The sequence below is a fragment of the Rhinopithecus roxellana genome, chromosome 3, assembly GCF_007565055.1.
Source record: "Rhinopithecus roxellana isolate Shanxi Qingling chromosome 3, ASM756505v1, whole genome shotgun sequence".
Lineage (NCBI taxonomy): Eukaryota > Metazoa > Chordata > Mammalia > Primates > Cercopithecidae > Rhinopithecus > Rhinopithecus roxellana.
Window position 1 is genome coordinate 125,492,703 of NC_044551.1, and position 27,975 is coordinate 125,520,677.

The window sequence follows — 27,975 nt, forward strand, 5'->3', positions numbered from 1 at the left end:
AATGACTGAAAAAGCCTCTAGTGGTGAACACTGTGAGTAGATGAAGCAGTGTCCCTACTTGCACTTATTTGTTAAAAAAACAAAATAAATGAGGCTATTGTGTTGTACATGGAACATATTATGAGTAGGATTGTAAATTTCCATTTCTTTTTCAGATTCATAAGGAAATGTAGCAAGGTACATATAATGATTTATTTTTCTTGGTTTCTCTTATATTTCTTGAATCAGGGCATATTGCTTCTTAATACATATGACAGTGGCATATTCCAGTGAATGAAAGGATGAACTTATATGTGTTTTTCTTTATCTTGAACTCCCTCTTTTATATTAAAAATAAGCATTTTTCTTTTATATGTATTAAAAATTGTATTTGAACAGCATTCTTCAAAGAATGTGATTTACTTTCTCTTCTTTCATCAGCCTTTCTCTTCCTCTGTTATACAGATATAGAAATATAGTCTGACATATGTTACTAAATGTATGATAGAAAAGACATTAGTTTATTAAATAGTTGATAAGAAAACCTTCAGTTATATGATGTAGTTTTTGTCACAGATGGCTAACACAAAGGACCGTGGATGATAATAAGGTAGTGCTTCTTGACTAATGCGGTCATAATAATAGCTAGCATTTACTGACTGCTAGGCACTGTGCTAAATACTTCACATGCCTTAGCTCATTTATTTTTTACAAGAATTCAGCAAAGTGGGTATATTATTATTTTCTTTTCCAGATGAAGACAGAGAGGGTTGATAATTTTACATATGAAGACCTGAAGCACAGAGAGATTAAGTAACTTGCCTGAGATGACACAGCTAGGGAGCAGCAGAACCAGGATTCAAACCAGACTGACTTAAGAAAACATATTCTTATTCACAACCCTATACAACTCTCTAATTTTTAACTGGAAGACAAAACAGTGTTGTATCTAACTCTCTAATCAGGTGGTTAATGGGCTATGCACTGGAACCTTGGATACATGATATGTGGGTAGGAAAATTAATTAAAACTACAGTCATATTGAATGATTTAATGTAAAATTAATGTCAAGCCCTAGATATTTCAGTGGTGCCACTTCCAAAGTAATAGTTTACATCAAGGAAAAAGGTACCTTATTCAGGAAAGTTAACTTCTAGTTCCCTGGTCACCCACTGTCATTTTCTTTTTACTGACCACTAGGTAACCCTTTCTTCTGTTGCAGAACAACTGTCCACATGTTTGCTATCAAGGAAGGTGATAATTAAAGATGTATGTCAGAGCTGTTTGTATTCTGCACATTCTTAATTTAATTTGTATTATTTTTTTCCTTTTCTTTGTAAAATCCTGTTTGCTGACTTGGTGTTGAGGCTGGAGCTGACTGCCCTGGCCAACAGTCCAGTCCAGATTCAGGAGCAATTGCAAAACTTGTGTCCCGGGTGGGTGGAAGCCATATGTTTTGGGGAGGTGCTGGAGTGAATGAAATTCTTCCTACTCTTTTAAAACCCCTATTCCTCAGCCAAATCTGAGAGTGACATAAAATTGGCCTCATAAAAGTCTTGTCTTATAAAGGTTGTGTCTTGTCCCAGTAGAAAATGCTTTGGTAGATCCTCTATAGGCCTGTAATCGGGAATAAAAATGCTTGTATAAACATATGTGGCACTGTCAATAAAAGTTAAAACAGGGAAGAGGACAAACTACACAGAGGAAAATGTGCAAATTGTTATTAAGGTGACTCATAAATATTACTAGATCTTTATAGCTTATTTTGGGGGGGCGGTCAGAAAATTGGGTTTTGTCCACAGTATTCCTCCGTCCCCCTACTTCTTAATTGTCAAATGTCTAAAAAATCTGCTCATTACTGGCAAGGGAGTGGAATTTAAAAGCATTGACTATTTCACATATTTATGGGTGTGCTTTTAATCTTACTGAGACAACTGGATGTCAGCTCACACACACTCTTTACTTTCTTCTCTAGGTCTCACGGGGATACTGGGTTTGGGCATTGCGGCTCCCAATCTAGCCTTTTCTCAGATGGTGACCACTTTTGGCTTGGCTGGCATTGTGGGGTATCATACCGTCTGGGGAGTGACCCCTGCTCTCCACTCACCACTAATGTCTGTGACGAATGCAATCTCAGGTTTGTTCCTCTCTTGTTTTTCCTCATCTCAGGTTTTCATAGGCTTACTCAGCTCTAGGAGGACTATCAATGACGTTTATAAAGTGTGTTTTCAAGTTGTTTTGCTTGGCATCCGAGGCATCTGCTTTGGTGATCTAAGGGCTCCCAGACTCCGAGAGGGTATGGAATATGGGCCTGCAAAGTAAGAGGCCGCGGAAATGTGTCAGCTCTTTGGGCTGCTCCCATTTCAAGCAGGACAGAGCCACTGTTACTTCTTCCAAGTTTGATTCTTTTTTTTTTTTTTTTAAGGAAAGGATTCCACTGATAAAATTTGAAAACCAGTGTTCCACAGAATCATAGTTGCAACATCCTATAGGGCTCTCCTTAAATTCAACTCAACATTCAGCCTACCAAGGCTACAATAGGCCCTGTGTGGCATCAGGTTCACCATGAAGCTATGGTACGGGAAATCATCGCTTTCCAGTGAGGTGGCATGAGGCATTTCTCTTTGGTGCCAGTCTTTTCCGCAGTTCATGCAGCAGCAGCAGTCCACGCGGCTGCCCAGGATCTATTTTATTTGTCCCCTAGCAATGGTTCAGATATGAGGGAATGAATTCTACATTGGACAAACATGGGAGCTGTCCTGGCTTGAAAGCCTCAGGGCCAATAGTCATCTTTTATAACATTGCCATAGGCACAGCTTCGAGGATCTCTGCAGGGAACATGTCTATCTCCAAGAGGTGCTGTAGTCAGGAAAACCCAAAGCTAGGCATCCCCAGCAGACATTTACAGTTCATTAATAGTTTCTTCTAGTTTACACGCAAATTATCTACCAGGGTCACTTTTTAACCATAAGCGATGTTGTCTATAACATTGGTGGATTTATATCTGTATTAGAGGAACATAGCTAGAAAGTTAAAGGAAAGTCCAGTTCCAATGCAGAAGGAGAAAAAGTTTTGTTAACCCTTTTCCCACAGTAGTAATTTCAGTGAGAATGATGTGAAGGTGTGTTATCCACAGTCTGCATAAGGAAAATTGTTTATTTCATTTTAATGAGGGTATAAGAAAGCTGCCTTGTTTTTTGATATTGAGAACTTTACACTCTATGAATCTATGTATGTGAGGTACTTCAGCTATGATATTTGATTTGGTGGTGTCACTATCACTATTCACCATGTTGATGCTTTCTTTCTAGGGCTGACTGCAGTTGGTGGGTTGGCACTGATGGGAGGACATTTGTATCCTTCCACAACTTCTCAGGGCCTTGCTACTCTTGCCACATTCATATCCTCCGTCAACATTGCAGGTATGATGTCAGTGAAAGGTCTCAGAGGACTATTTTCAATGGAGACATACAAAGCAAATATAAATCAGTATAAAATAGACATAATTGTGCCTTTAAAAAAGGTTTCACTCAGACCCTAAATGCTTTTTGTGCAGGAATATTAGTTATTTTGCCCATCTGTAATTTTTAGAAACTCTTGATGAGAGAACAACCCCCAGTTCCCCAAAACAAACAAACAAAATGATGTCTTGCTACAAGTTAACTGGAAAGTTACTGAATGCATAGTTTTGAAGTAAGCTGGGTTAGAGCTGTCACCATAACATCTATAAATGAGTATAATTTTAGATCAAATTTTAGTCTTTTGCCTTATCCTAGCCAGCGTTTGTTCCTGGAAACTGAAAGCCTCGCACATCACTCATGTGTGAGACTCGTTTGATGCTATTTTGTAGCTAAAAATTCTTTAATGTGTCCAAGAAACCTGGTGCCTGTTGATATGGTATTTTTCTCTTTTATAATTTTTTATAGGGTTTTACAAATGTAACAACCTACTAGAAAAAGATGCCAATCTTTGATCTTTCACATTCTCAAGCTTTTTGAGTAGCTTTTTTCTTTTAGTTTTGCATTCTGATCGCGTTTTCTTCCTGAATATATTTAGTGTTTTTTCCTCCACCTCTCTAATGAAACTAACTTGAGTAATAGAATGACTTTACATTTTGGCTGGGTGTGGTGGTTAACACCTGTGATCCCAGCACTTTGGGAGGTCAAGGCAGGCAGATGACCTGAAGTCAGGAGTTCGAGACCAGCCTGGCCAACACGATGAAACCCGCTCTCTACTAAAAATACAAAAATTAGCCCAGCATAGTGGCGTGAGCCTGTAGTCCCAGCTACTCGGGAGGCTGAGACAGGAGAATAGCTTGAACCTGGGAGGTGGAGATTGCAGTGAGTCAAGATTGTGTTATTGCACCCTAGCCTGGGCAACAGAGTGAGCCTCCATCTCAAAAAAAAAAAAAAATTTGAGGTTGCAAAATGTTACTTTAAATTATATTTATTCCTAGGTGATAAAGATGTGCTTAAAATAGAAAAAATGTAGCACTTTAAAAAATCATATTGCTCAGTGAGCTCAAAGAGGTACTATGTTTTTTATTTCCTTTGCTTTGCCTAAGGTGGCTTTCTGGTAACTCAGAGAATGCTGGACATGTTCAAGCGTCCCACTGACCCCCCAGAATACAACTACCTGTATCTGCTCCCTGCTGGTACCTTTGTTGGTGGATATTTAGCTGCCCTCTACAGTGGTTATAACATTGAACAGGTAAGAGGCTCTTTGTAAGTTTTTATATTTACCACAATATTTTCTTCTCTATTAGATTTAACATTGTTAGTTATCCTAATTCAAATTATCGAGCAAATACAACCCTGTCAAGCAAATACAACAATAACCCTAGAAACATCTTGGTTAAACCAAGCATTCTCTTCCCCTGAGGATCAGGACCCTGGATTCTAGAGACAGATTTTTCTGGTAACTGAGTTTAAATATGGGTTTATGTCTTTGTTTTGTTACATTTTTCCACATGTAAAAGGAGTTAGGAAGTTTATCAATATCTTCATTACGTATCTAGCTAGATTGTTGTGGATTTATAATGAAACAATTCTGAACTCCGTATTTTCTATTTCTTTTCAATGACTGTCTTTTAGTTTCTTCTGTGTTTCCAACATGCAGTATTTATTGAATGAACATTTTTTTTTTGAGAAGAGTTGGAGCAGTGAGTCAGAAAGACCTTAGTCTGAATTCCAGATTTCCAATTTATTGATCATTTGCCTTGAAGAAAGTATGTAACTTCTTTAAGCTTTGATTCTCTCTTTTGCAAAATGAGGATAATGATTTTTCCCTCTTGTGAATCTCATGAGACTGTGACAACACAGATAAAACATATGGCACAGCCCCTGGCACTTACGTCAGGGGTTGGCTCTTTTACAGCATTTGGTCAAGTTTAGTATTTTTAGATCCAATAATGACCCCATTTAAATTCAGGTACTTTTATGTGTATTTGTGCATGATAGCAAATCCAGAAGAAACCAATTTATATAAATGGTATAAGTGCAAATACAATATAAGTATTTCATATGTTAATATTCCTAATGGGTAGGAAATATATTGAAGTCTCTAAGCTAATAGACCAAAGGTTTTAATAATCTCTCTCTCTCCCTTTTCCTTTGAAAAGATCATGTACCTAGGCTCGGGTTTGTGCTGTGTTGGTGCCTTGGCTGGCCTCTCCACCCAGGGAACAGCACGTCTTGGCAATGCATTGGGCATGATTGGGGTTGCTGGAGGACTGGCAGCCACCCTCGGAGTCCTAAAACCGGGCCCAGAATTACTAGCTCAGATGTCTGGAGCGATGGCTTTGGGTGGTACCATTGGTAAGCACTTGCGGGCTTCTGCCTTTATGTGAACTCCAGTTTCTCAATATATATTTCTAAAGTCCATATTGATGAAATAATTAAATTGTGTTCATGGAAGTTGCTTCAGTTAATATTATTTTGGTGAAAATTCATCCCAGTTGGTGTAATTCTCATTCAAATACATTTTAAAACACTGATTAAATGCATCAACTGAGTCAACATATCCTATACTCAATTCTTATTTTCCTTTACTGACTGTGTCCCATTAGCTGATAATGGAATGGGGGATTGGAATCCTTATGTATGTACTATACATAAGCTAACTTTTGTTCTGCTAGGTATAAATAGCAGCCAAAGATTCTGCTTCATAGACCTGTTAAAAATGAAAAAAACATTTGCCAGCAGAAAAACCACTGTTTTAATTTTATTCAGTTGTGTGCTGGATTGTTAAATTTTCAGGAATTTTTAGGCCAGGCTTGGTGGCTCACACCTGTAATCCCAGCACTTTGGGAGGCTGATGTGGGTGGATCACTTGAGGCTAGGAGTTTGAAACCAGCCTGGCCAATATGGTGAACCCCCGTAGCTATTAAACATACAAAAATTAGTTGGGCATGGTGGCGTACAACTGCAATCCCAGCTTTTTGGGTGGCTGAAGCATGAGAATCGCTTGAACCTGGGATGTGGAGGTTGCAGTGAGCTGTGATCATGCTGCTGCACTCCAGCCTGGATGACAGAGCGAGATTCTGTCTCAAAAAAACAAAAAAAATTTTTTTCCAGGAATTTTTAAAGTTGATTGTTTAACAGAGCCATTATTAAATACTAAATTACATAAACTTAAAATTAAATAAATCAGAAACAAAGGTAATAATATTAAAAACTCATAACTTTCTAATTAATTTACTAGGTTTTATTATCTATGCTCTTGAGGTTACTTATATCTATTGTATGTGTATAGAAGAAATGCTATGTATCAGTGGGCTGTGGTACATCTCTTTCCAATTCTACATTCAATGACATCACATTGGTAGATTGAAATTTTACTTGGTAGGAGTATTGCAGTATGGAAATAGGCAAATGCTACAATCTGGGCTTGATTTATTGTTTTGTTTATTGTCCAGACGTGAGAAAGTGATGGATGCAGCTTAAACTTCAAATGTTTTGACTGTAGCTGTGACATTGTGAATAGCACAAGTAATTGAGCAAATACTCTTCCAGTATTTGAAAACTATTATCAGATTCAGCAATAAAGTCACTCATGGTTGATAAATGAGTGAAGTTCTCACATACATTCTGTTGTTTTACTTTCATCTTAGTTATTAAAGTAAACAAAAATAAATATCAAACAACGTTCCTGTTGGAAGTATGCTTATTCATCAGTTGCAAACACTAGGTTGGCTACAGATATAAGAGTTTAGCAAAGATCCATAAAAACATTCTATGAATGTCAATTTGTCTACATGGAATTTTCAATAAAGAACACTGTATTTCTTATTATTTGAAAATTGTGTGCTAGCCACCTTTGTATCAGTTAAATCTCATGTATTTGTATGTGCATGTATTTCTTTCCTGTGGAACTGGTTATTAAATGTTTCCCAGTGCAACACTGGCTTTAGGCCTCCTTTTATACTTCCTCAGGAAAGCTTTGACTCTTTTCTTGATAATCTCTGGAAAGGGACTTGAAGGAAAATGTTTACGCTATAGGTTCATGGCGGGAAAACCTTTAGATGTGATCTTAGCAAATATTCTGAGCCCCACTCCTTCTGTATCACCTACCTATAGCCATGCACTTCCTTCAGAGGCTCCTAATTTGAGTATTTACTGCCCAGATTTTTGCATTTCTTTACCTTGAGACTTTGCTCCCACCTACCCACCTGAAAACCAAGATCTTTGTTATGTTCCAGGTGTTTCTTATGTGTTCAGGAGCAAGCACTGGTTATAGAGAAGAGGACCTGGTTGTAATGGGGAGAATATAAGGGAATTTGATTAGAGATTTAGGTAGTCTGAAGAAGTGTTGGCTAGGGGAAGGTTGGGAGTTTGTGATGGGAAGAGGCATGCATTGATGCTGCGTGTTGGGGTTCGTTGGAGTTGGGTCGTGCTTAGGTGTGTGGAGAAAAACTGTTGTTTTGAAAGGGTATACAAGTTGAGCATCTTTAATCCAAAAATCTGAAATGCTTCAAAATCCAAAACTTTTTGTGTGGTGACATGACACCACAAGTGGTGAATTCCACACATAAATACTTAACACAAACTTTGTTTCAAGCACAAAATAATTTAAAATGTTTAAAATTACTTTCAGGCTGTATGTATATGAAGCATAAATGAATTTTGTGTTTAGACCTGGGTCCCATTCCCAAGATATCTTATTATGTATATGAAAATATTCCAAAATTTAAAAAGAAATTAAAATCTGAAACACTTCTGGTCCCAAGCATATCAGATAAGGGATACTCAACCTGTATACAACTAGTGCCCTTACCTTCTGTACAGCCCCTGTAGAGAATATTTAGCCCATACTAGGAACTAGATAATATTTATTTGTGACAATGGTGGAAATTCTTAAGGGTGATCTTTGTTGTGGTTACTTCTCAAAAGTTTGTCAAGTTTTAATTTATTTTTGACCTTCATTTCATGACAGGATTGACAATTGCCAAACGCATCCAGATTTCTGATTTACCTCAATTAGTTGCTGCTTTTCACAGTTTAGTGGGTTTGGCAGCTGTACTTACTTGCATAGCTGAGTACATTATAGAATATCCACATTTTGCTACGGATGCAGCAGCAAATCTCACCAAGATTGTGGCCTACCTCGGCACTTACATTGGTGGCGTCACCTTTAGTGGGTCTCTCATTGCCTATGGAAAATTGCAGGGTAAGTGATTCAGCATAACATAGAGGTAAATAGCTATGTTTAGGGCATTTAGGGATCCATTTTAATTTCAGAAAATACATTAACATGGTTGGGCGCAATGGCTCATGCCTGCAATCCAGCACTTTGGGAGGCTGAGGTGGGAGGCTCTTGAGCCCAAGAGTTCAAGACCAGCCTGGGCAATATAGCGAGACCCTATCTCTACTTTTTATAAAAAAATCAAATATTACTACTAATAAAAAAGATTAAAAAAAGAAAATACCTTAACAGTAAAACTGTTAGGTGAAGAGTATTCATATAGCACTCAGAAATTGTAAAAGTTTTTTTCCTCCCATCCTTCCCCTTTATTGGTACTTAACAAGTCTCATAAAGCTTTGAAGCTGTTTCATTTGCAGACAGCTAATGGAGGAAATTAGTGCACAGGAATTTGCATAGAGGGACTAGTTGACTTTCGATAATACATGTGAACAAAACAGGATCCTCATAATCCTTGGTTAGAGATGACTGTGTAGAATTCATAGAAATGAACTTTATACATTTTCCAAAATAGGAACTTATTAAATAAGTTTGTGTGAGTAGTAAACAGTACTTATTTTGAAAACAAATACTCACTTTAGGACTCTAGCATGACAACTTTTGCTGCTGGTAAAGTCAATCATGAAAATGGAAGTGGAGAAAAAACCCTACAGAGGCTGCTGTCAGTGTTTTTACAAAAAAGTCTCTAGAGAAACTAGTTTGTGATTTAAAAACATGGTCTTGCCTCTCAGTAATAAAGTCATGAAAATTAAGTGGTGAACTTCCACAAAACTTGAAAATCATAAAAGAACTTCAAGTCTCAAACATTTTTATCTCATGCTTTGCCTTTAGGAACAAATAACAAACAAGGTTTCTTCTTCCTTGGGCTCAGTTAGTAGAATCTGAAATACTAGTGTGCTAGGATTCCATATTGAAGTTCTATTTATTTATTTTTACTTTTTTATGCTTTATTTTTGTCAGAAGACTGGCATGCATGAAGTTTTAAATAAATAAACCCACACTTAACAACTTCTGTGTTGGTCATACGTAAGAAAATAACTTCTTAAGATTTCATGACAAAAAGGAAAGAAATTGTTTTGTGATCAAAATGGGGAAAAGAATCGTGAAGTCGAACCATAGTTTTTCTGTCTCTTTTCATGTTTATTATGTATAATAATTCTAATTTGCTTTTGTTTCATACCTAGTAATATAAAGTAATATTTTAAATACCATGTTATGCTAATGTTAAATTTTGGTAGTTTAGGATTAAAAGACACACTTGAGTGTGTGTGAGGGGGTTTCTTACAACACATTCTGAATTCTAACTACTACGTGCTTGGCTCTAGGTCTCCTGAAATCTGCCCCTCTCCTACTGCCTGGAAGGCACTTACTCAATGCAGGCTTACTGGCTGCTAGTGTGGGCGGGATAATCCCATTCATGGTGGACCCAAGCTTTACCACTGGCATCGCCTGTCTGGGTTCTGTGTCTGCTCTCTCTGCTATCATGGTAAGAAGTCAGAGATTGAAAAGTACATATTTGGTGAAAAACTGGTAATATTTTGTTAGATTAAAGTGTAATCAGATTTTTATCTCATCAAGAACCTTGATGGAATAAAAATGTTTTAAAATTATGTCACATGTTCATCTTTTTAGAATCTGGAAAACACAGAAGAGTGTAGGAAGAACATTGTTCTTTCTTGCAACTTAATTATTCATTTTAAAGTTGTCACATGAGACGCCTTTATTGCTCTGGAGTCTTTTCACTGGATCAATGTGTTGGTGAACAGGAGCTTAAAAAGGCCAAGGGTTTCAATGTATTAGGTGCCTACTATATGACAAGCCCTACAAAATAGTGCTTCGGGGTTTATACAATACAAGTAAGATAGTCTCTGCCCACTAGTTGCTCTCACATCATTGGAAGATATGACATGAAATCAAATAAGTGTAAAATGAAATGCAGTTAAAAAACCCCATATGCTCAGTGAGAGTGTTCAGTTAAGCCTTTTATGATAGGTTCAGCCTTCCTCTTTCTCTGTAATTTTTACATTTAGTATATTGAAACAGTAGTTTTTAGTTGTCTATATGACAGTCTGGCATCTTATATCAATGTATGATGTTGTTTCATGCAGTGCTATTATTTGCTGTTATTCACTGTTACTCATGTTCTTTCAGTGTGTAATCTGTAGATAAGGTTAAAAAAATTATGTACAGTGCCTAACACAAAGCTAGACACATGGCAATTGCTTATGAAATACTTACTGGCTCCTTGATTCAGAAACACCTAATTTATAGTGTAAAAATGATACTTATTTTTGTGTGATTATGAGAGTTAAGTCATGATTTCAACACAGAAACTTGAGATCACTGAAAAGTAAATTAAAATCTCATCTTTATATTAATGCTCATAGTCTAATTTTATTCTGGCTTGTTGCACTGATTTTTGTTTTAAACAAAAGAAAAATAATTTTGATATTTTTAATCTAATAAGGCAGAATAGGTTAATGAAGTCTCAAAATAAAAGGTACAAATGTGACTGGGCGCAGTGGCTCATGACTGTAATCCCAGCACTTTGGGAGGCCGAGGTGGGTGGACCACCTGAAGTCAGGAGTTTGTGACTAGCCTGGCCAACATGGTGAAACCCTGTCTCTACTAAAAGTACAAAAATATGCCGGGCATGGTGGTGTGCGCCTGTTTTCCTAGCTACTTGGGAGGCTGAGGCAGGAGAATCGCTTGAACCTGGGAGGCAGAGGTTGCAGCGAGCCAAGATCATGCCATTGCACTCTAGCCTGGGCGACAAAGCAAGACTCTGTCTCAAAACAAAACAAAACTTTAAGAATTGTTGTTTCAGGGAAGCAGTGAATATGATATTTAAAGGATTTATTGGTTCTATGAGAATGTCTTAGACAAAGTATTTTTTGAATTTATTTTATTGTTTTTGGCTTAAATGAGTAGTACATGAATATGCTCTCATTGTAACAAACAAAAAAAGGTAAAAATATGTGAAATAAGCAAAAAGCTTTTTCCTTTCCTGTGTTTAGTAATTTTGAGTTGTATCACAGACATTGTTAATGATACATTATAGACATTTTGGATTATGTTATATTCCTTCAAAGGGTATTGATTATTATTTTTTATTTATGCATTTTTGTAGCTAGCTAACTTGGCTAAACTCAAATTCCCAATTTTGACTCTCTTATGGTGGGGAGGGGCAGCTGAAATCTGTTGTTATTTTATCCTTAACAGGATTGCTTGGAGTCTGTCTCACTTATGTATAGTTCAAGAGTCATCCAGAGATTTGAGTAGAATTTATACACAGAAACTGGGACTCCCTCTCTCTAGCCTGCTCCTTTGTGGGATTTCCCTTATTACTTTCCAGCTGCCTTAGTCATCTCAAATGCTATCTTCAGGACCTTCAAGCCAGTAAGACTGTGGGCTTATATTTTATAATTTCTTTAATTGGTAACAACAGGATTGCCCTCAGTCTAAAGCCATAAAAATTGGGAAATTCACTTGGTGTTGTTATGTTTTTCCAAATGTAGACACTTCTCCAGTTTCTGCCTGTTTTTCATCACTGAAAAGTGTTTTTTTTAAATGTAAAGATTTTTTTTTAGGGGGGTGGGTGGCTCGGTGTTTATAGTTGTTATACCTGTGGAAGTGTTGGTCAGATGGGAGACACTTATTACCAGAAGTGGAACTTATATGTAAATATATTAATGGGAAAGCTAGAATAATTAAGGAGCAAAATGTTAAATGCCAGAGGTTTTATTTTTATGTTATTAATTTTGAGTTCTACTTTGATTGTTGTTCTAGGGTGTGACTTTGACAGCTGCTATTGGGGGTGCCGACATGCCCGTCGTCATCACTGTGCTGAACAGCTACTCAGGCTGGGCCCTGTGTGCAGAGGGCTTCCTGCTCAACAACAATCTGCTGACCATTGTGGGTGCACTCATAGGCTCGTCTGGTGCTATCCTGTCATACATCATGTGTGTGGTAAGAAACAACACATACATGAAAGAAAAGGAAATGACTTTCTGAAAACATGGATGTGCTTATCATTTCTTTTATTAGCCATAAAAATGAGTATTGTAGGCTGGGTACTGTAGCTCACGCCTGTAATCCCAGCACTTTAGGAGGCCAAGCCGGGTGGATCACGAGGTCAGGAGTTCAAGACCAGCCTGGCCAAGATGGTGAAACCCCATCTCTACTAAAAATACAAAAATTACCTGGGCGTGGTGGTAGGTGCCTGTAATCCTAGCTATTTGGTAGGCTGAGGCAAAGAATTGCTTGAACCCAGGAGGCGGAGGTTGCAGTGACCAAGATCATGCCACTGCACTCCAGCCTGGGTGACATAGCGAGACTCCATCTCAAAAGAAGAAAAAAAAAAGAGTATGGTAGCTTTGAATTCTCTTCAGCAGAAATAGCAGAGTGTTTCATTTGCATAAATTTCCAAGACTGTCTTTAAGGTACCCAACTGTAAAGATTAGGAAAATTAAATAGAAAGATGAAAATCTTCTAGTGCCTCTCTCCATCTGGAGATAAACAGGTAAGATTTTGGTTTATTTCCTTATGTATGGCATATCTGTGTATTTACTTGTCTGACCATGTTGTATATTGTCCTACATTTAAAAAAACTTACATACTATATTGTTGACTTTTTGTCATTAAAAATTCTATTTTAAGAGACTTTACCCTAATCCATCATATGAATATATAAAATTTATTTAATTTCCCCTTAATGCTATACATATGAAGTTGTTTGATTTTGATTTCTCTTTGTACATATCTTTGACATTTCAGATTTTTGTCTTAAGATAGAGTTCTAGAATTTATAGCCTCATTATACTTATAGCCATGTTTCTGGAAAGGTCGTTCTGATTTACACTTCCGTTGGTCATCTGTGAGAGTTTCTACCTTAGAAGTTTTGTGGTCAGCATGATTTTTTTTTTTTTTTTAATATACTTTAAGTTCTAGGATACATGTGCGTAACGTGCAGGTTTGTTACATATGTACACACGTGCCATGTTGGTGTGCTGCACCCATTAACTCGTCATTTACGTTAGGTATATCTCCTAATGCTATCCCTACCTCCACCCTCTCCCCACAATAGGACCCAGTGTGTGATGATGGTTTTTTAAAAAAAGAACAGAAAAAAGTAACAACACTAATACTTCCTAGCTTTTCTGTTTGTTTCAAGTTCTCTTCTTGATGGAAAGAAGATGCTGTGCAAATATTATAATTAAAGGTTTGAGTAGAACTTTTTTCAAATTATAGGTGTTATTGTCTAAATAATACTTTTGAATAACTGTTACAGTACAAGTATGAAGCTAAGTGAAACCAGAATGTGATTTTACACTGATAAATAATTTAGACAAGAAAGGGATCTGTATTAGTCCATTCTCACACTGCTGTGAAGAACTACCTCAGACTGGGTAATTTATGAAGTAAAGAGGTTTAATTGACTCACAGTTCCACAGGCTTAACAGGAAGCGTGACTGGGAAGCCACAGGAAACTTACAATTATGGCGGAAGGTGAATGGGAAGCAAGCACATCTTACCGTAGCGGAGCAGGAGAGAGAGTGAAGGGGGATGTGCCACACACTTTTAAACCACCAGATCTCGTGAGAACTCACTAGCATAAGAACAGCAAGGTGGAAGTCAGCCCCCATAATCCATCACCTTCCACCAGGCCCTCCCACCCATGAAATGTGGGGATTACAATTTGACATGAGATTTGGGTAGGGACTCAGCCAAACCATATCAGATACTTACTCTACCTTCATTCATTTATTACAATATTTTAAAAAATTGCCTTATTTTACAACTCAGGATTTTTCTTACGATTTAATTGAAAATCTCATTGTAATTTGGAAGGCTGAAGTATCTTTTCATAGTAAAAAATATTTTTGTTTCTTAGGCTGTGTTGCTAAACAAAGGGTTTGGTAGCCCAAATTCAAAACAAGCTAAGGGGTTTTAAAATTAAATCACCTAAATTGCTTGGGGAATTTGGAAAGGTGAAGGTTTATGTATCCTATTTGAAAAGTGTCAGCTTTGTGACAGAAAGAAGAAATATTTGTGAATAAAAAATGTTTATGAAGTTGTACTAGGAACAGTTTTCTGTAAAAGTGCTTTTAACCCGTAGTTTGATTTTGCTTCAGTTGATGAATTTGAATGACCAGCAGGGGGCAGCAGATTTTCATTATTACTTAAACGAGGTTTGTCAGTGGCTTTTAAAGTTAAATGGGAGGATTTGAAGGATTTGAATGTTAACAAAGCCTATGGCATACTGATATGGGGAGAGGAGGGAAGAAGACTTGTATCTAGTTCTTGAAATGTCAGCATGGTTAATTTCTCGTTTTATCCTTTTTAAAAAACGGTTTTCTTTAGTTTTTTTTTTAAATTTATGAAGAGTATTCCCCACATTTCTGTCTGTGTCTCTCTTATTACTCTCCTTTTCCTTCTTCACTTAGTGTCTTTTGTTATTATTAGTTATAGCAACCATAGTAAGTCTTAGAGTAACTCTTCTGTAACACTAGAATAAGGTAGCAAGAGGTACTTGTTGAAAGTACTCTCTTCTATGTGTTCTGCAATTATATCATCTTTCTCATATTTTTCCTATTCTTTTATATTTTTTGACTTGTTTTCTCTAGGTCTTCTATTTCTTTTTTTTCCATTTCACTGCCACAGGCATGCCTTTTACCATCAGCATTCCATAGATATTTTGTATTCCTATTCTGTATATAGAGCTACCAAATTATTCCGATAGCTGCCTGAGGCCATAAATATCACATTGGGTCAGATTAATAATTTGGATTCAAGAACAGTTGAAGTTTTAATTTAAAAAAAATTCTGGCCGGGTGCCGTGGCTCATACCTGTAATTCTAGCACTTTGGGAGGCCAAGGCAGGTGGATCAGTTGAGCCCAGGAGTTCAAGACCAGCCTGGGCAACATGACAAAACCCTGTCTCTACAAAAAATATAAAAGTTAGCTGGGCATGGTGGCACATGCCTGTAGTCCCAGTTACTTGGGGGGCTGAGGCAGGAGGATCACCTGGGGAGGTTGAGGCTGCAGGGAGCTATGATTGTACCACTGGACCACAGCCTAGGTGACAGAGTGATACCCTGTCTCAAAAAAAAAAAAAAAAAAAAATCCAATTAATCAAAGATGTTTAATGTAGGAAATTTGGAAGAAACAGAAAAGGATAAATAAAAAAATAAAATTACCTAAACTTCTATTACCACTTAACAGTTAACATTCTAGTCTTTTTATATGAATATATTTAAATATATTCTACTGAATATATTATGTAATTGTCTAACCTTAATTTTAATGAAGGTTTAATTAATGTTTAATTTTCTAATAATTTTTAGCTCCTACTATTATAGCACACAGATATACCAGAATCTGTTTATTCAAATTCATAATAGTTGTTTTTAACTTTCTTTTTTTTTTTTGGTTGCAGTTTTCCTTCTTATACATCTTTGATTATTTCCTTAGGTCTAGTTTTTATAAGTGCAATTACATGGTCAAAGGGAGTAAGAACTTTTTGTTGGCTTTTGATATTGCTAAATTGATCTCCACAAAGCATTCACCAGTCAAAGCTCTTACTTGTGATGTTCAATGTGTTTGTCTTACTGTATGAGCTCTACTCCTAGGCATTGTTACAAAACAAGTCAGAAACCAGTTAATATGAGCCTGTCATATTTTTCGATTTTGAAGATAGAAATTATCTTTTCTTCTAAAATTTTCTGATTTCTCACTTTTTACATTAACCTTCATTGATAAACCTTCTTTATGCTTCTTTATTATAGGAAATTATATATTTATTCAGTCTCTTATGGCTGTGCTTAGCAGCTCTAGGTAGATCAGTATAATCATAAAAAATAAAATAGCTACTCAAAATTAGGCGTTAGTGCAGGATAACAGGCATTATGCTGGATGCTTTACAAAATATAGCCCATTTAATCCCCACACAAATTCTGAAGGTAGGAAATATTATTCTCATTTTACTGAGAAAGTATTGTAAGGCACCATTTATTTTTTTTTTTTTTTATTTTTTTTTTTTTTTATTTTTATTATTATACTTTAAAGTTCTAGGGTACATGTGCATAACGTGCAGGTTTGTTACATATGTATACTTATGCCATGTTGGTGTGCTGCACCCATCAACTCGTCAGCACCCATCAATTCATCATTTATATCTTGTATAACTCCCCAATGCAAGCCCTCCCTCCTCCCCCCTCCCCCCTCCCCATGATAGGCCCCTGTGCGTGATGTTCCCCTTCCCGAGTCCAAGTGATCTCATTGTTCAGTTCCCACCTATGAGTGAGAACATGCGGTGTTTGGTTTTCTGTTCTTGTGATAGTTTGCTAAGAATGATGGTTTCCAGCTGCATCCATGTCCCTACAAAGGACGCAAACTCATCCTTTTTTATGGCTGCATAGTATTCCATGGTGTATATGTGCCACATTTTCTCAATCCAGTCTGTCACAGATGGACATTTGGGTTGATTCCAAGTCTTTGCTATTGTGAATAGTGCCGCAATAAACATACGTGTACATGTGTCTTTGTAGTAGACTAATTTATAATCCTTTGGGTATATACCCAGTAGTGGGATGGCTGGGTCATATGGTACATCTAGTTCCAGATCCTTGAGGAATTGCCATACTGTTTTCCATAATGGTTGAACTAGTTTACAATCCCACCAACAGTGTAAAAGTGTTCCTATTTCTCCACATCCTCTCCAACACCTGTTGTTTCCTGACTTCTTAATGATTGCCATTCTAACTGGTGTGAGATGGTATCTCATTGTGGTTTTGATTTGCATTTCTCTGATGGCGAGTGATGATGAGCATTTTTTCATGTGTCTGTTGGCTGTATGAATATCTTCTTTTGAGAAATGTCTGTTCATATCCTTTCCCCACTTTTTGATGGGGTTGTTTGTTTTTTTCTCGTATATTTGTTTGAGTTCTTTGTAGATTCTGGATATTAGCCCTTTGTCAGATGAGTAGGTTGCAAAAATTTTCTCCCATTCTGTAGGTTGCCTGTTCACTCTGATGGTAGTTTCTTTTGCTGTGCAAAAGCTCTTTAGTTTAATTAGATCCCATTTGTCAATTTTGGCTTTTGCTGCCGTTGCTTTTGGTGTTTTGACATGAAGTCCTTACCCATGCCTATGTCCTGAATGGTACTACCTAGATTTTCTTCTAGGGTTTTTATGGTATTAGGTCTAACATTTAAGTCTCTAATCCATCTTGAATTAATCTTCGTATAAGGGGTAAGGAAAGGATCCAGTTTCAGCTTTCTACTTATGGCTAGCCAATTTTCCCAGCACCATTTATTAAATAGGGAATCCTTTCCCCATTTCTTGTTTCTCTCAGGTTTGTCAAAGATCAGATGGCTGTAGATGTGTGGTATTATTTCTGAGGACTCTGTTCTGTTTAAGGCACCATTTATTATTCACCTTTGTGTTTGTGGAGTCTGGCCAAGTACCTGGCACATTCACACAAATTGGTTTGTTAAGTGAACATTAGATAAATATTTTGTTAGCTTATTTCATGTTTTAGAGTCTTCTCCAGATATATTATGATAGCAGATATAGTAGAGTTAACAATGGTACCAGTATGTTGACCTTCACTGTTATTTATTGAAGGAAACATGCAAGTCCAAACTAGAACAGGGTGATTTTATTATGTGTGAGGGAATGGAATGTACCCCAAATGGCTAACTAGCAATCCCCAAAATTGAATTTTTGTTCTGACAAAGAATTCTTTTGGGTGTCCTCTGAGCTCAGTGCTGTGGTTGCACAATATCCAAGATTATAAAAACTGAAAAATGTTGAAGTGTCCAAACAACCAACTCAAATCAATGATACCCAAATATCATATAGACATTAACCTCTCTATGATTTTACAGTTTATTTGTTTGTGATAGTATCCAGATTGCCTCAGAAATAGAGGTCTTACAAAAATTGAACAGCATTTTGAGATCAAATTTTCTGATTTTTGCACTTTGCTGCTTGGTTCCAAATGAAAATAGAACAGAATGAAGTGGATCAAAAGCCAAATCAAAAATGTTTTTTTCCTTTGTGATTAATTAATACCTACAAAGCATTGAAATGAGAGATGCTAGTAAATGGTATATGTTATTATTGCTTTGACTTTGTCAGTTTTATGACCTGTCCTTTGGTTTCAGATTGATTTCTTACAGTGTGTTCAGAATTATGTGAATTAGGGTTCTCTTTAATGTAGAATGCAATTTTAATGATTGGCTTAATAGCTTAAAAGGAACAGCCTTAAACAGTGTTGCAAATTCTTTGTTTTGGAAGCTGAGAACTGTTCAATCTCTGGAACAGCGGTCATAGGATAGTCTCATTAATCATTTAAGCAGGCAAAAAAAAAAAAAAAAAAGAGAGAGAGAGAGAAACAAAACAGAACCATGAACGCTAAACATTTGTTGAGACTATGATGTTGCAATGGTAAATTTAGAGATGAAAATAATTTCATTTTTAAGAGACCACATGGAATTATTATAGCTTAATGGTGATGTAATTGTGGACACGTGTTTAAGAAGTTGACTATGATTGTTAAACTACTGTGTGGTTCCTTTTTTTTTTGTCCCTAAGATGCCATCAGAAGTGGATACATATTAATTAAATGTCCTCAGAGATTCTTTCCTTCTTCTTCATTCAGTTTTATAGGAGGAAATAATGGTTCCTTTTAAGCCGAGTTAGAATAAAATTGTTTATTTATCACTCTCCTCTGTCCCTCTACCTCTGTACAGCAGTACATCTACTACTGTGATCTTCTGCAGGACTGTATGATACAGGTGATGGAGGCTCTTTGTTCACTGGACATTTTTTTTTTTTTTAATTATACTTTAAGTTCTAGGGTACATGTGCATAACGTGCAGGTTTGTTACATATGTATACTTATGCCATGTTGGTGTGCTGCACCCATCAACTCGTCAGCACCCATCAATTCATCATTTATATCATGTATAACTCCCCAATGCAATCCCTCCCTCCTCCCCCCTCCCCCCTCCCCATGATAGGCCCCAGTGGGTGATGTTCCCCTTCTCGAGTCCAAGTGATCTCATTGTTCAGTTCCCACCTATGAGTGAGAACATGCGGTGTTTGGTTTTCTGTTCTTGTGATTGTTTGCTAAGAATGATGGTTTCCAGCTGCATCCATGTCCCTACAAAGGACGCAAACTCATCCTTTTTTATGACTGCATAGTATTCCATGGTGTATATGTGCCACATTTTCTTAATCCAGTCTGTCACAGATGGACATTTGGGTTGATTCCAAGTCTTTGCTATTGTGAATAGTGCCGCAATAAACATACGTGTACATGTGTCTTTGTAGTAGAATAATTTATAATCCTTTGGGTATATACCCAGTAGTGGGATGGCTGGGTCATATGGTACATCTAGTTCTAGATCCTTGAGGAATTGCCATACTGTTTTCCATAATGGTTGAACTAGCTTACAATCCCACCAACAGTGTAAAAGTGTTCCTATTTCTCCACATCCTCTCCAACACCTGTTGTTTCCTGACTTCTTAATGATTGCGATTCTAACTGGTGTGAGATGGTATCTCATTGTGGTTTTGATTTGCATTTCTCTGATGGCGAGTGACGATGAGCATTTTTTCATGTGTCTGTTGGCTGTATGAATATCTTCTTTTGAGAAATGTCTGTTCATATCCTTTCCCCACTTTTTGATGGGGTTGTTTGTTTTTTTCTCGTATATTTGTTTGAGTTCTTTGTAGATTCTGGATATTAGCCCTTTGTCAGATGAGTAGGTTGCAAAAATGTTCTCCCATTCTGTAGGTTGCCTGTTCACTCTGATGGTAGTTTCTTTTGCTGTGCAAAAGCTCTTTAGTTTAATTAGATCCCATTTGTCAATTTTGGCTTTTGCTGCCGTTGCTTTTGGTGTTTTAGACATGAAGTCCTTGCCCATGCCTATGTCCTGAATGGTACTACCTAGATTTTCTTCTAGGGTTTTTATGGTGTTAGGTCTAACATTTAAGTCTCTAATCCATCTTGAATTAATCTTCGTATAAGGGGTAAGGAAAGGATCCAGTTTCAGCTTTCTACTTATGGCTAGCCAATTTTCCCAGCACCATTTATTAAATAGGGAATCCTTTCCCCATTTCTTGTTTCTCTCAGGTTTGTCAACGATCAGATGGCTGTAGATGTGTGGTATTATTTCTGAGGACTCTGTTCTGTTCCATTGGTCTATATCTCTGTTTTGGTACCAGTACCATGCTGTTTTGGTTACTGTAGCCTTGTAGTATAGTTTGAAGTCAGGTAGCGTGACGCCTCCAGCTTTGTCCTTTTGACTTAGGATTGTCTTGGCAATGCGGGCTCTTTTTTGGTTCCATATGAACTTTAAAGCAGTTTTTTCCAATTCCTGTGAAGAAACTCATTGGTAGCTTGATGGGGATGGCATTGAATCTATAAATAACCTTGGGGAGTATGGCCATTTTCACGATATTGATTCTTCCTATCCATGAGCATGGTATGTTCTTCCATTTGTTTGTGTCCTCTTTTATTTCACTGAGCAGTGGTTTGTAGTTCTCCTTGAAGAGGTCCTTTACATCCCTTGTAAGCTGGATTCCTAGGTATTTTATTCTCTTTGAAGCAATTGTGAATGGAAGTTCATTCCTGATTTGGCTGTCTGCTTGTCTGTTACTGGTGTATAAGAATGCTTGTGATTTTTGCACATTAATTTTGTATCCTGAGACTTTGCTGAAGTTGCTTATCAGCTTAAGGAGATTTTGGGCTGAGACGATGGGGTTTTCTAAATATACAATCATGTCATCTGCAAACAGGGACAATTTGACTTCTTCTTTTCCTAACTGGATACCCTTGATTTCTTTCTCTTGCCTGATTGCCCTAGCCAGGACTTCCAACACTATGTTGAATAGGAGTGGTGAGAGAGGGCATCCCTGTCTTGTGCCAGTTTTCAAAGGGAATTTTTCCAGTTTTTGCCCATTCAGTATGATATTAGCTGTGGGTTTGTCATAAATAGCTCTTATTATTTTGAGGTACATTCCATCAATACCGAATTTATTGAGCGTTTTTAGCATGAAGGGCTGTTGAATTTTGTCAAAAGCCTTTTCTGCATCTATTGAGACAATCATGTGGTTCTTGTCTTTGGTTCTGTTTATATGCTGGATTACGTTGATTGATTTGCGAATGTTGAACCAGCCTTGCATCCCAGGGATGAAGCCCACTTGATCATGGTGGATAAGCTTTTTGATGTGCTGCTGAATCCGGTTTGCCAGTATTTTATTGAGAATTTTTGCATCAATGTTCATCAGGGATATTGGTCTAAAATTCTCTTTTTTTGATGTGTCTCTGCCAGGCTTTGGTATCAGGATGATGTTGGCCTCATAAAATGAGTTAGGGAGGATTCCCTCTTTTTCTATTGATTGGAATAGTTTCAGAAGGAATGGTACCAGCTCCTCCTTGTACCTCTGGTAGAATTCAGCTGTGAATCCATCTGGTCCTGGACTTTTTTTGGTGGGTAGGCTATTAATTGTTGCCTCAATTTCAGAGCCTGCTATTGGTCTATTCAGGGATTCAACTTCTTCCTGGTTTAGCCTTGGGAGAGTGTAAGTGTCCAGGAAATTATCCATTTCTTCTAGATTTTCTAGTTGATTTGCATAGAGGCGTTTATAGTATTCTCTGATGGTAGTTTGTATTTCTGTGGGGTCAGTGGTGATATCCCCTTTATCATTTTTTATTGCATCTATTTGATTCCTCTCTCTTTTCTTCTTTATTAGCCTTGCTAGCGGTCTGTCAATTTTGTTGATCTTTTCAAAAAACCAACTCCTGGATTCATTGATTTTTTGGAGGGTTTTTTGTGTCTCTATCTCCTTCAGTTCGGCTCTGATCTTAGTTATTTCTTGCCTTCTGCTAGCTTTTGAATGTGTTTGCTCTTGCCTCTCCAGTTCTTTTAATTGTGATGTTAGAGTGTCAATTTTAGATCTTTCCTGCTTTCTCTTGTGGGCATTTAGTGCTATAAATTTCCCTCTACACCCTGCTTTAAATGTGTCCCAGAGATTCTGGTATGTTGTATCTTTGTTCTCATTGGTTTCAAAGAACATCTTTATTTCCGCTTTCATTTCGTTATGTACCCAGTAGTCATTCAGGAGCAGGTTGTTCAGTTTCCATGTAGTTGAGCGGTTTTGATTGAGTTTCTTAGTCCTGAGTTCTAGTTTGATTGCACTGTGGTCTGAGAGACAGTTTGTTATAATTTCTGTTCTTTTACATTTGCTGAGGAGTGCTTTACTTCCAATTATGTGGTCAATTTTGGAATAAGTGCGATGTGGTGCTGAGAAGAATGTATATTCTGTTGATTTGGGGTGGAGAGTTCTATAGATGTCTATTAGGTCCGCTTGGTGCAGAGATGAGTTCAATTCCTGGATATCCTTGTTAACTTTCTGTCTCGTTGATCTGTCTAATGTTGACAGCGGAGTGTTGAAGTCTCCCATTATTATTGTATGGGAGTCTAAGTCTCTTTGTAAGTCTCTAAGGACTTGCTTTATGAATCTGGGTGCTCCTGTATTGGGTGCATATATATTTAGGAGAGTTAGCTCTTCCTGTTGAATTGATCCCTTTACCATTATGTAATGGCCTTCTTTGTCTCTTTTGATCTTTGATGGTTTAAAGTCTGTTTTATCAGAGACAAGGATTGCAACCCCTGCTTTTTTTTGTTCTCCATTTGCTTGGTAGATCTTCCTCCATCCCTTTATTTTGAGCCTATGTATGTCTCTGCATGTGAGATGGGTCTCCTGAATACAGCAGACTGATGGGTCTTGACTCTTTATCCAGTTTGCCAGTCTGTGTCTTTTAATTGGAGCATTTAGTCCATTAACATTTAAGGTTAATATTGTTATGTGTGAACTTGATCCTGCCATTATGATATTAACTGGTTATTTTGCTCGTTAGTTGATGCAGTTTCTTCCTAGCCTCGATGGTCTTTACATTTTGGCATGTTTTTGCGATGGCTGGTACCGGTTGTTCCTTTCCATGTTTAGGGCTTCCTTCAGGGTCTCTTGTAAGGCAGGCCTGGTGGTGACAAAATCTCTAAGCATTTGCTTATCTGTAAAGGATTTTATTTCTCCTTCACTTATGAAACTTAGTTTGGCTGGATATGAAATTCTGGGTTGAAAATTCTTTTCTTTAAGAACGTTGAATATTGGCCCCCACTCTCTTCTGGCTTGTAGAGTTTCTGCTGAGAGATCTGCTGTTAGTCTGATGGGCTTCCCTTTGTGGGTAACCCGACCTTTCTCTCTGGCTGCCCTTAAGATTTTTTCCTTCATTTCAACTTTGGTGAATCTGGCAATTATGTGTCTTGGAGTTGCTCTTCTGGAGGAGTATCTTTGTGGCGTTCTCTGTATTTCCTGAATTTGAATGTTGGCCTGCCCTACTAGGTTGGGGAAGTTCTCCTGGATGATATCCTGAAGAGTGTTTTCCAACTTGGTTCCATTTTCCCTCTCACTTTCAGGCACCCCAATCAGACGTAGATTTGGTCTTTTTACATAATCCCATACTTCTTGGAGGCTTTGCTCATTTCTTTTTCTTCTTTTTTCTTTTGGTTTCTCTTCTCGCTTCATTTCATTCATTTGATCTTCAATCGCTGATACTCTTTCTTCCAGTTGATCGAGTCGGTTACTGAAGCTTGTGCATTTGTCACGTATTTCTCGTGTCATGGTTTTCATCTCTGTCATTTCGTTTATGATCTTCTCTGCATTAATTAGTCTAGCTGTCAATTCTTCCACTCTTTTTTCACGATTTTTAGTTTCTTTGCGCTGGGTACGTAATTCCTCCTTTAGCTCTGATGAGTTTGATGGATTGAAGCCTTCTTCTCTCCTCTCGTCCAAGTCATTCTCTGACCAGCTTTGATCCGTTGCTGGCGATGGGCTGCGCTCCTTTGCAGGGGGAGATGCGCTCTTATTTTTTGAATTTCCAGCTTTTCTGCCCTGCTTCTTCCCCATCTTTGTTGTTTTATCTGTCTCTGGTCTTTGATGGTGGTGACGTACTGATGGGGTTTTGGTATAGGTGTCCTTCCTGTTTGATAGTTTTCCTTCTGACAGTCAGAAGGACTGTCTGTTGGTCTGTTGGAGATTGCTTGAGGTCCACTCCAGACCCTGTTTGCCTGGGTATCAGCAGCAGAGGTTGCCGAAGATAGAATATTGCTGAACAGCGAGTGTACCTGTCTGATTCTTCCTTTGGAGGTTTCCTCTCAGGGGTGTACTCCACCCTGTGAGTTGTGGGGTGTCAGACTGCCCCTAGTGGGGGATTTCTCCCAGCTAGGCTACTCAGGGGTCAGGGACACACCTGAGCAGGCAGTCTGTCCGTTCTCAGATCTCAACCTCCGTGTTGGGAGATCCACGGCTCTCCCCAAAGCTGTCAGACAGAGTCGTTCGCGTCTGCACCGGCTCCCGCTACTTCCCCTGTTGGTCTTCAGCTGTGCGCTGTCCCCAGAGGTGGAGACTCCAGAGACAGGCAGGCTTCCTTGAGCTGCTGTGAGCTCCACCCAGTTCGAGCTTCCCAGCGGCTTTGTTTACCTACTTAAGCCTCAGCAATGGCGGGCGCCCCTCCCCCAGCCTCGCTGCTGCGTGGTGGATAGATCGCGGCAGACTGCTGTGTTAGCAGTGAGGGAGGCTTCGTGGGCGTGGGACCCTCCCGGCCAGGTGTGGGATATATTCTCCTGGTGTGCCTGTATGCTTACAGCGCAGTATTGGGGTGGGAGTTACCCGATTTTCCAGGTGTTGTGTGTCTCAGTTCCCCTGGCTAGGAAAACGGATCCCCTTCCCCCTTGCGCTTCCAGGTGAGGCGATGCCTTGCCCTGCTTCAGCTCTCGCTGGTCAGGCTGCAGCAGCTGACCAGCACCGATTGTCCGGCACTCCCTAGTGAGATGACCCCAGTACCTCAGTTGAAAATGCAGAAATCACCGGTCTTCTGTGTCGCTCGCGTTGGGAGTTGGAGACTGGAGCTGTTCCTATTCGGCCATCTTGCTCCGCCCCCCCCCCCCATTTTTTTTTAAAAACGTTATCTATGACAGAAATATCTTAATGTCCGAAATAGTCCTTTAAATCAATTTTTAAGGGCAACAATTTGGTAGAACATTTATTTTGATAACAGTTTCGGAATTGTATAATTCAAAACTAGAAAGGATTAATCTACATCAATGAGTTGAATGTTTGGGAAGTCTCAGATGTGGCTATATGGATTTTCATTAAATGTTGGATTTAAATATGGGAGGAATGTGTTAGGAATTTAAAACATCATGTCAGCTTGAGATTGTGAACTTAATTAAAAGCATTACTTTAGCCAGGCATGGTGGCTCATTCCTGTAATCCCAGCACTTTGGGAGGCCAAGGCAGGCAGATCACTTGTGGTCAGGAGTTTGAGACCAGCCTGGCCAACATGGTGAAACCCAATTTCTACCAAATATATAAAAAGTTAGCCAGATGTGGTGGTGTGCACCTGTAATCCCAGCCACTCTGGAGAATGAGGCAGGAAAATCTCTTGAACCCAGGGGATGGATGTTACAGTGAGCCGAGATCATGCCACTACACTCCAACCTGGGTGACAGAGCGAGACTCCATCTCAAAAAAAAAAAAAAAAAAAAAAAAAAAAAGGCATTACTTTAATTCTTTCACCTTCTTATCCATTAATAATACATGTAAAGACATTTCAGGTTTTATTTTTTTTGTAATAATCTTAGACAAATTTGTCAGACTTTGGGCTCTGTAAAATGTCAATGTTGTATCTGATAAATAGAGTTTAGGTTGAAAGAGCAATTACAATTCTGGCAACATTTTGATTCATCATCTTTGAAATTTACGTTATTTAGGCTTTATTAAAGTATGGCTTCTTGCTCATCTTCTGTGTACCTTTTCCTCACTGCCTTTGCCTGGGCCCTACTCAGCATAATGAAAATGTCTCCACCAAGCTGGTAGCAGGCTGAGCCATCATTGTGTGGGGCGGCCATAGTTTTCTCGATGTGGTATTTATCATTGAAGATCTTGGTGCTTTTTTACTTTTTTAATACTAAAGTGTTGTATTTTAAAAGCAAGCAATAGACTGACACTTATATAACTTTTAAGTGATATAATGAATGAATAATATATTTATTACAGCACTTAAAATAGAGTTTAATAAGTTATTGGAAATTTTTTCTGAAGTGATAAAGTCAGTTATGATCATGTAGAATGACTGTTTTGATCACATGTAGTGACTTGAAATCTTAAAATGCATTTGATTACTCAGAACTACCCCACATCTAGAGGTCTATAAATGAACTGTTTTCAAAACCACATCAGTTATTGTCACATATTTCAGCAGTGGCATTCCTATGGTACATTCTTGAGTGATTATAAATGAGCATGAGAAGTTCATTTCTCTTATTTTTCTTTTATGATTATTTTTCTAGTTAAAAGAGTGAGTATAAATTTTAAAGAGTGTATAACCTTATTCTTCTACCTATTTGGAAGTGAAATATTTTAGAGTCCTAATGATGAACCCAGTTACTTCTATTAAAACTTAAGTATGGGGCTTTATGGAGCTATAATTGATTTGGAAAATAAGACAGTATCAACCCCCATATTTCTATTTTCTTGACGACAGAGAGCAGCAATATTCTAGACGAAGTGGATCTTTACTCTTTTGATTCTTACCAGTTGCTTCTTCACAGCTGGTATCTGTGAAGATGGAATCTATAGCAGAATTCAGCTGAGAGATAAAATTGCTCAATCAGCATTCAGGCAGTAATAAGTAGATATGATTTTTTTCATTACTTTATGAATTTTACTGATAATTTTTTATTAAGTTCTTTGTTTCTATTGACTGTTTTACTGAAAATATATCATTTTGCAGTTGATTTGATAAGGAAAAATATAATGTGGTTCTCAGATATCTTCTGTCATTTAAATTTTTTAAGTGATTTTCAGAAACCAGCTGAAATTTATCTGATTAAAATATTGTAAATGATCAAATAAACCTTTTAAAATGATTCCAAATATCATATACACAACATTTGTACCATTCTCAAAAAGTTATGTGGATTAAACTCTCACAGCTGATAATTTGGCTCTCCAGGCAATGAATCGCTCCCTGGCTAACGTGATTCTTGGAGGCTATGGTACCACTTCAACAGCTGGTGGAAAACCCATGGAAATTTCTGGCACACATACGGAAATCAACCTTGACAATGCAATTGATATGATTCGAGAAGCTAATAGCATTATTATTACACCAGGTAAAGAAAAAAAGCAAAAGCAAATAACCTATAAAGCTGTTATCA

At 37.8% G+C, this 27,975-nt stretch overlaps 1 protein-coding gene across 5 annotated transcripts in view; it reads left to right on the forward strand.

Annotated features, from left to right (window-relative positions):
* NNT (nicotinamide nucleotide transhydrogenase) overlaps positions 1 to 27,975 on the forward strand; it is a 111,530-nt gene that overhangs the window by 51,967 nt on the left and 31,588 nt on the right. For all 5 annotated transcript variants that reach the window (XM_030927252.1, XM_030927253.1, XM_030927254.1 and 2 more), the window contains 8 exons: positions 1,955 to 2,116; positions 3,291 to 3,401; positions 4,544 to 4,689; positions 5,600 to 5,795; positions 8,413 to 8,646; positions 10,005 to 10,165; positions 12,469 to 12,648; positions 27,771 to 27,930. In XM_030927252.1, the coding sequence (XP_030783112.1) occupies positions 1,955 to 2,116; positions 3,291 to 3,401; positions 4,544 to 4,689; positions 5,600 to 5,795; positions 8,413 to 8,646; positions 10,005 to 10,165; positions 12,469 to 12,648; positions 27,771 to 27,930 (1,350 nt within the window). The remainder of the gene's footprint in view (positions 1 to 1,954; positions 2,117 to 3,290; positions 3,402 to 4,543; positions 4,690 to 5,599; positions 5,796 to 8,412; positions 8,647 to 10,004; positions 10,166 to 12,468; positions 12,649 to 27,770; positions 27,931 to 27,975) is intronic.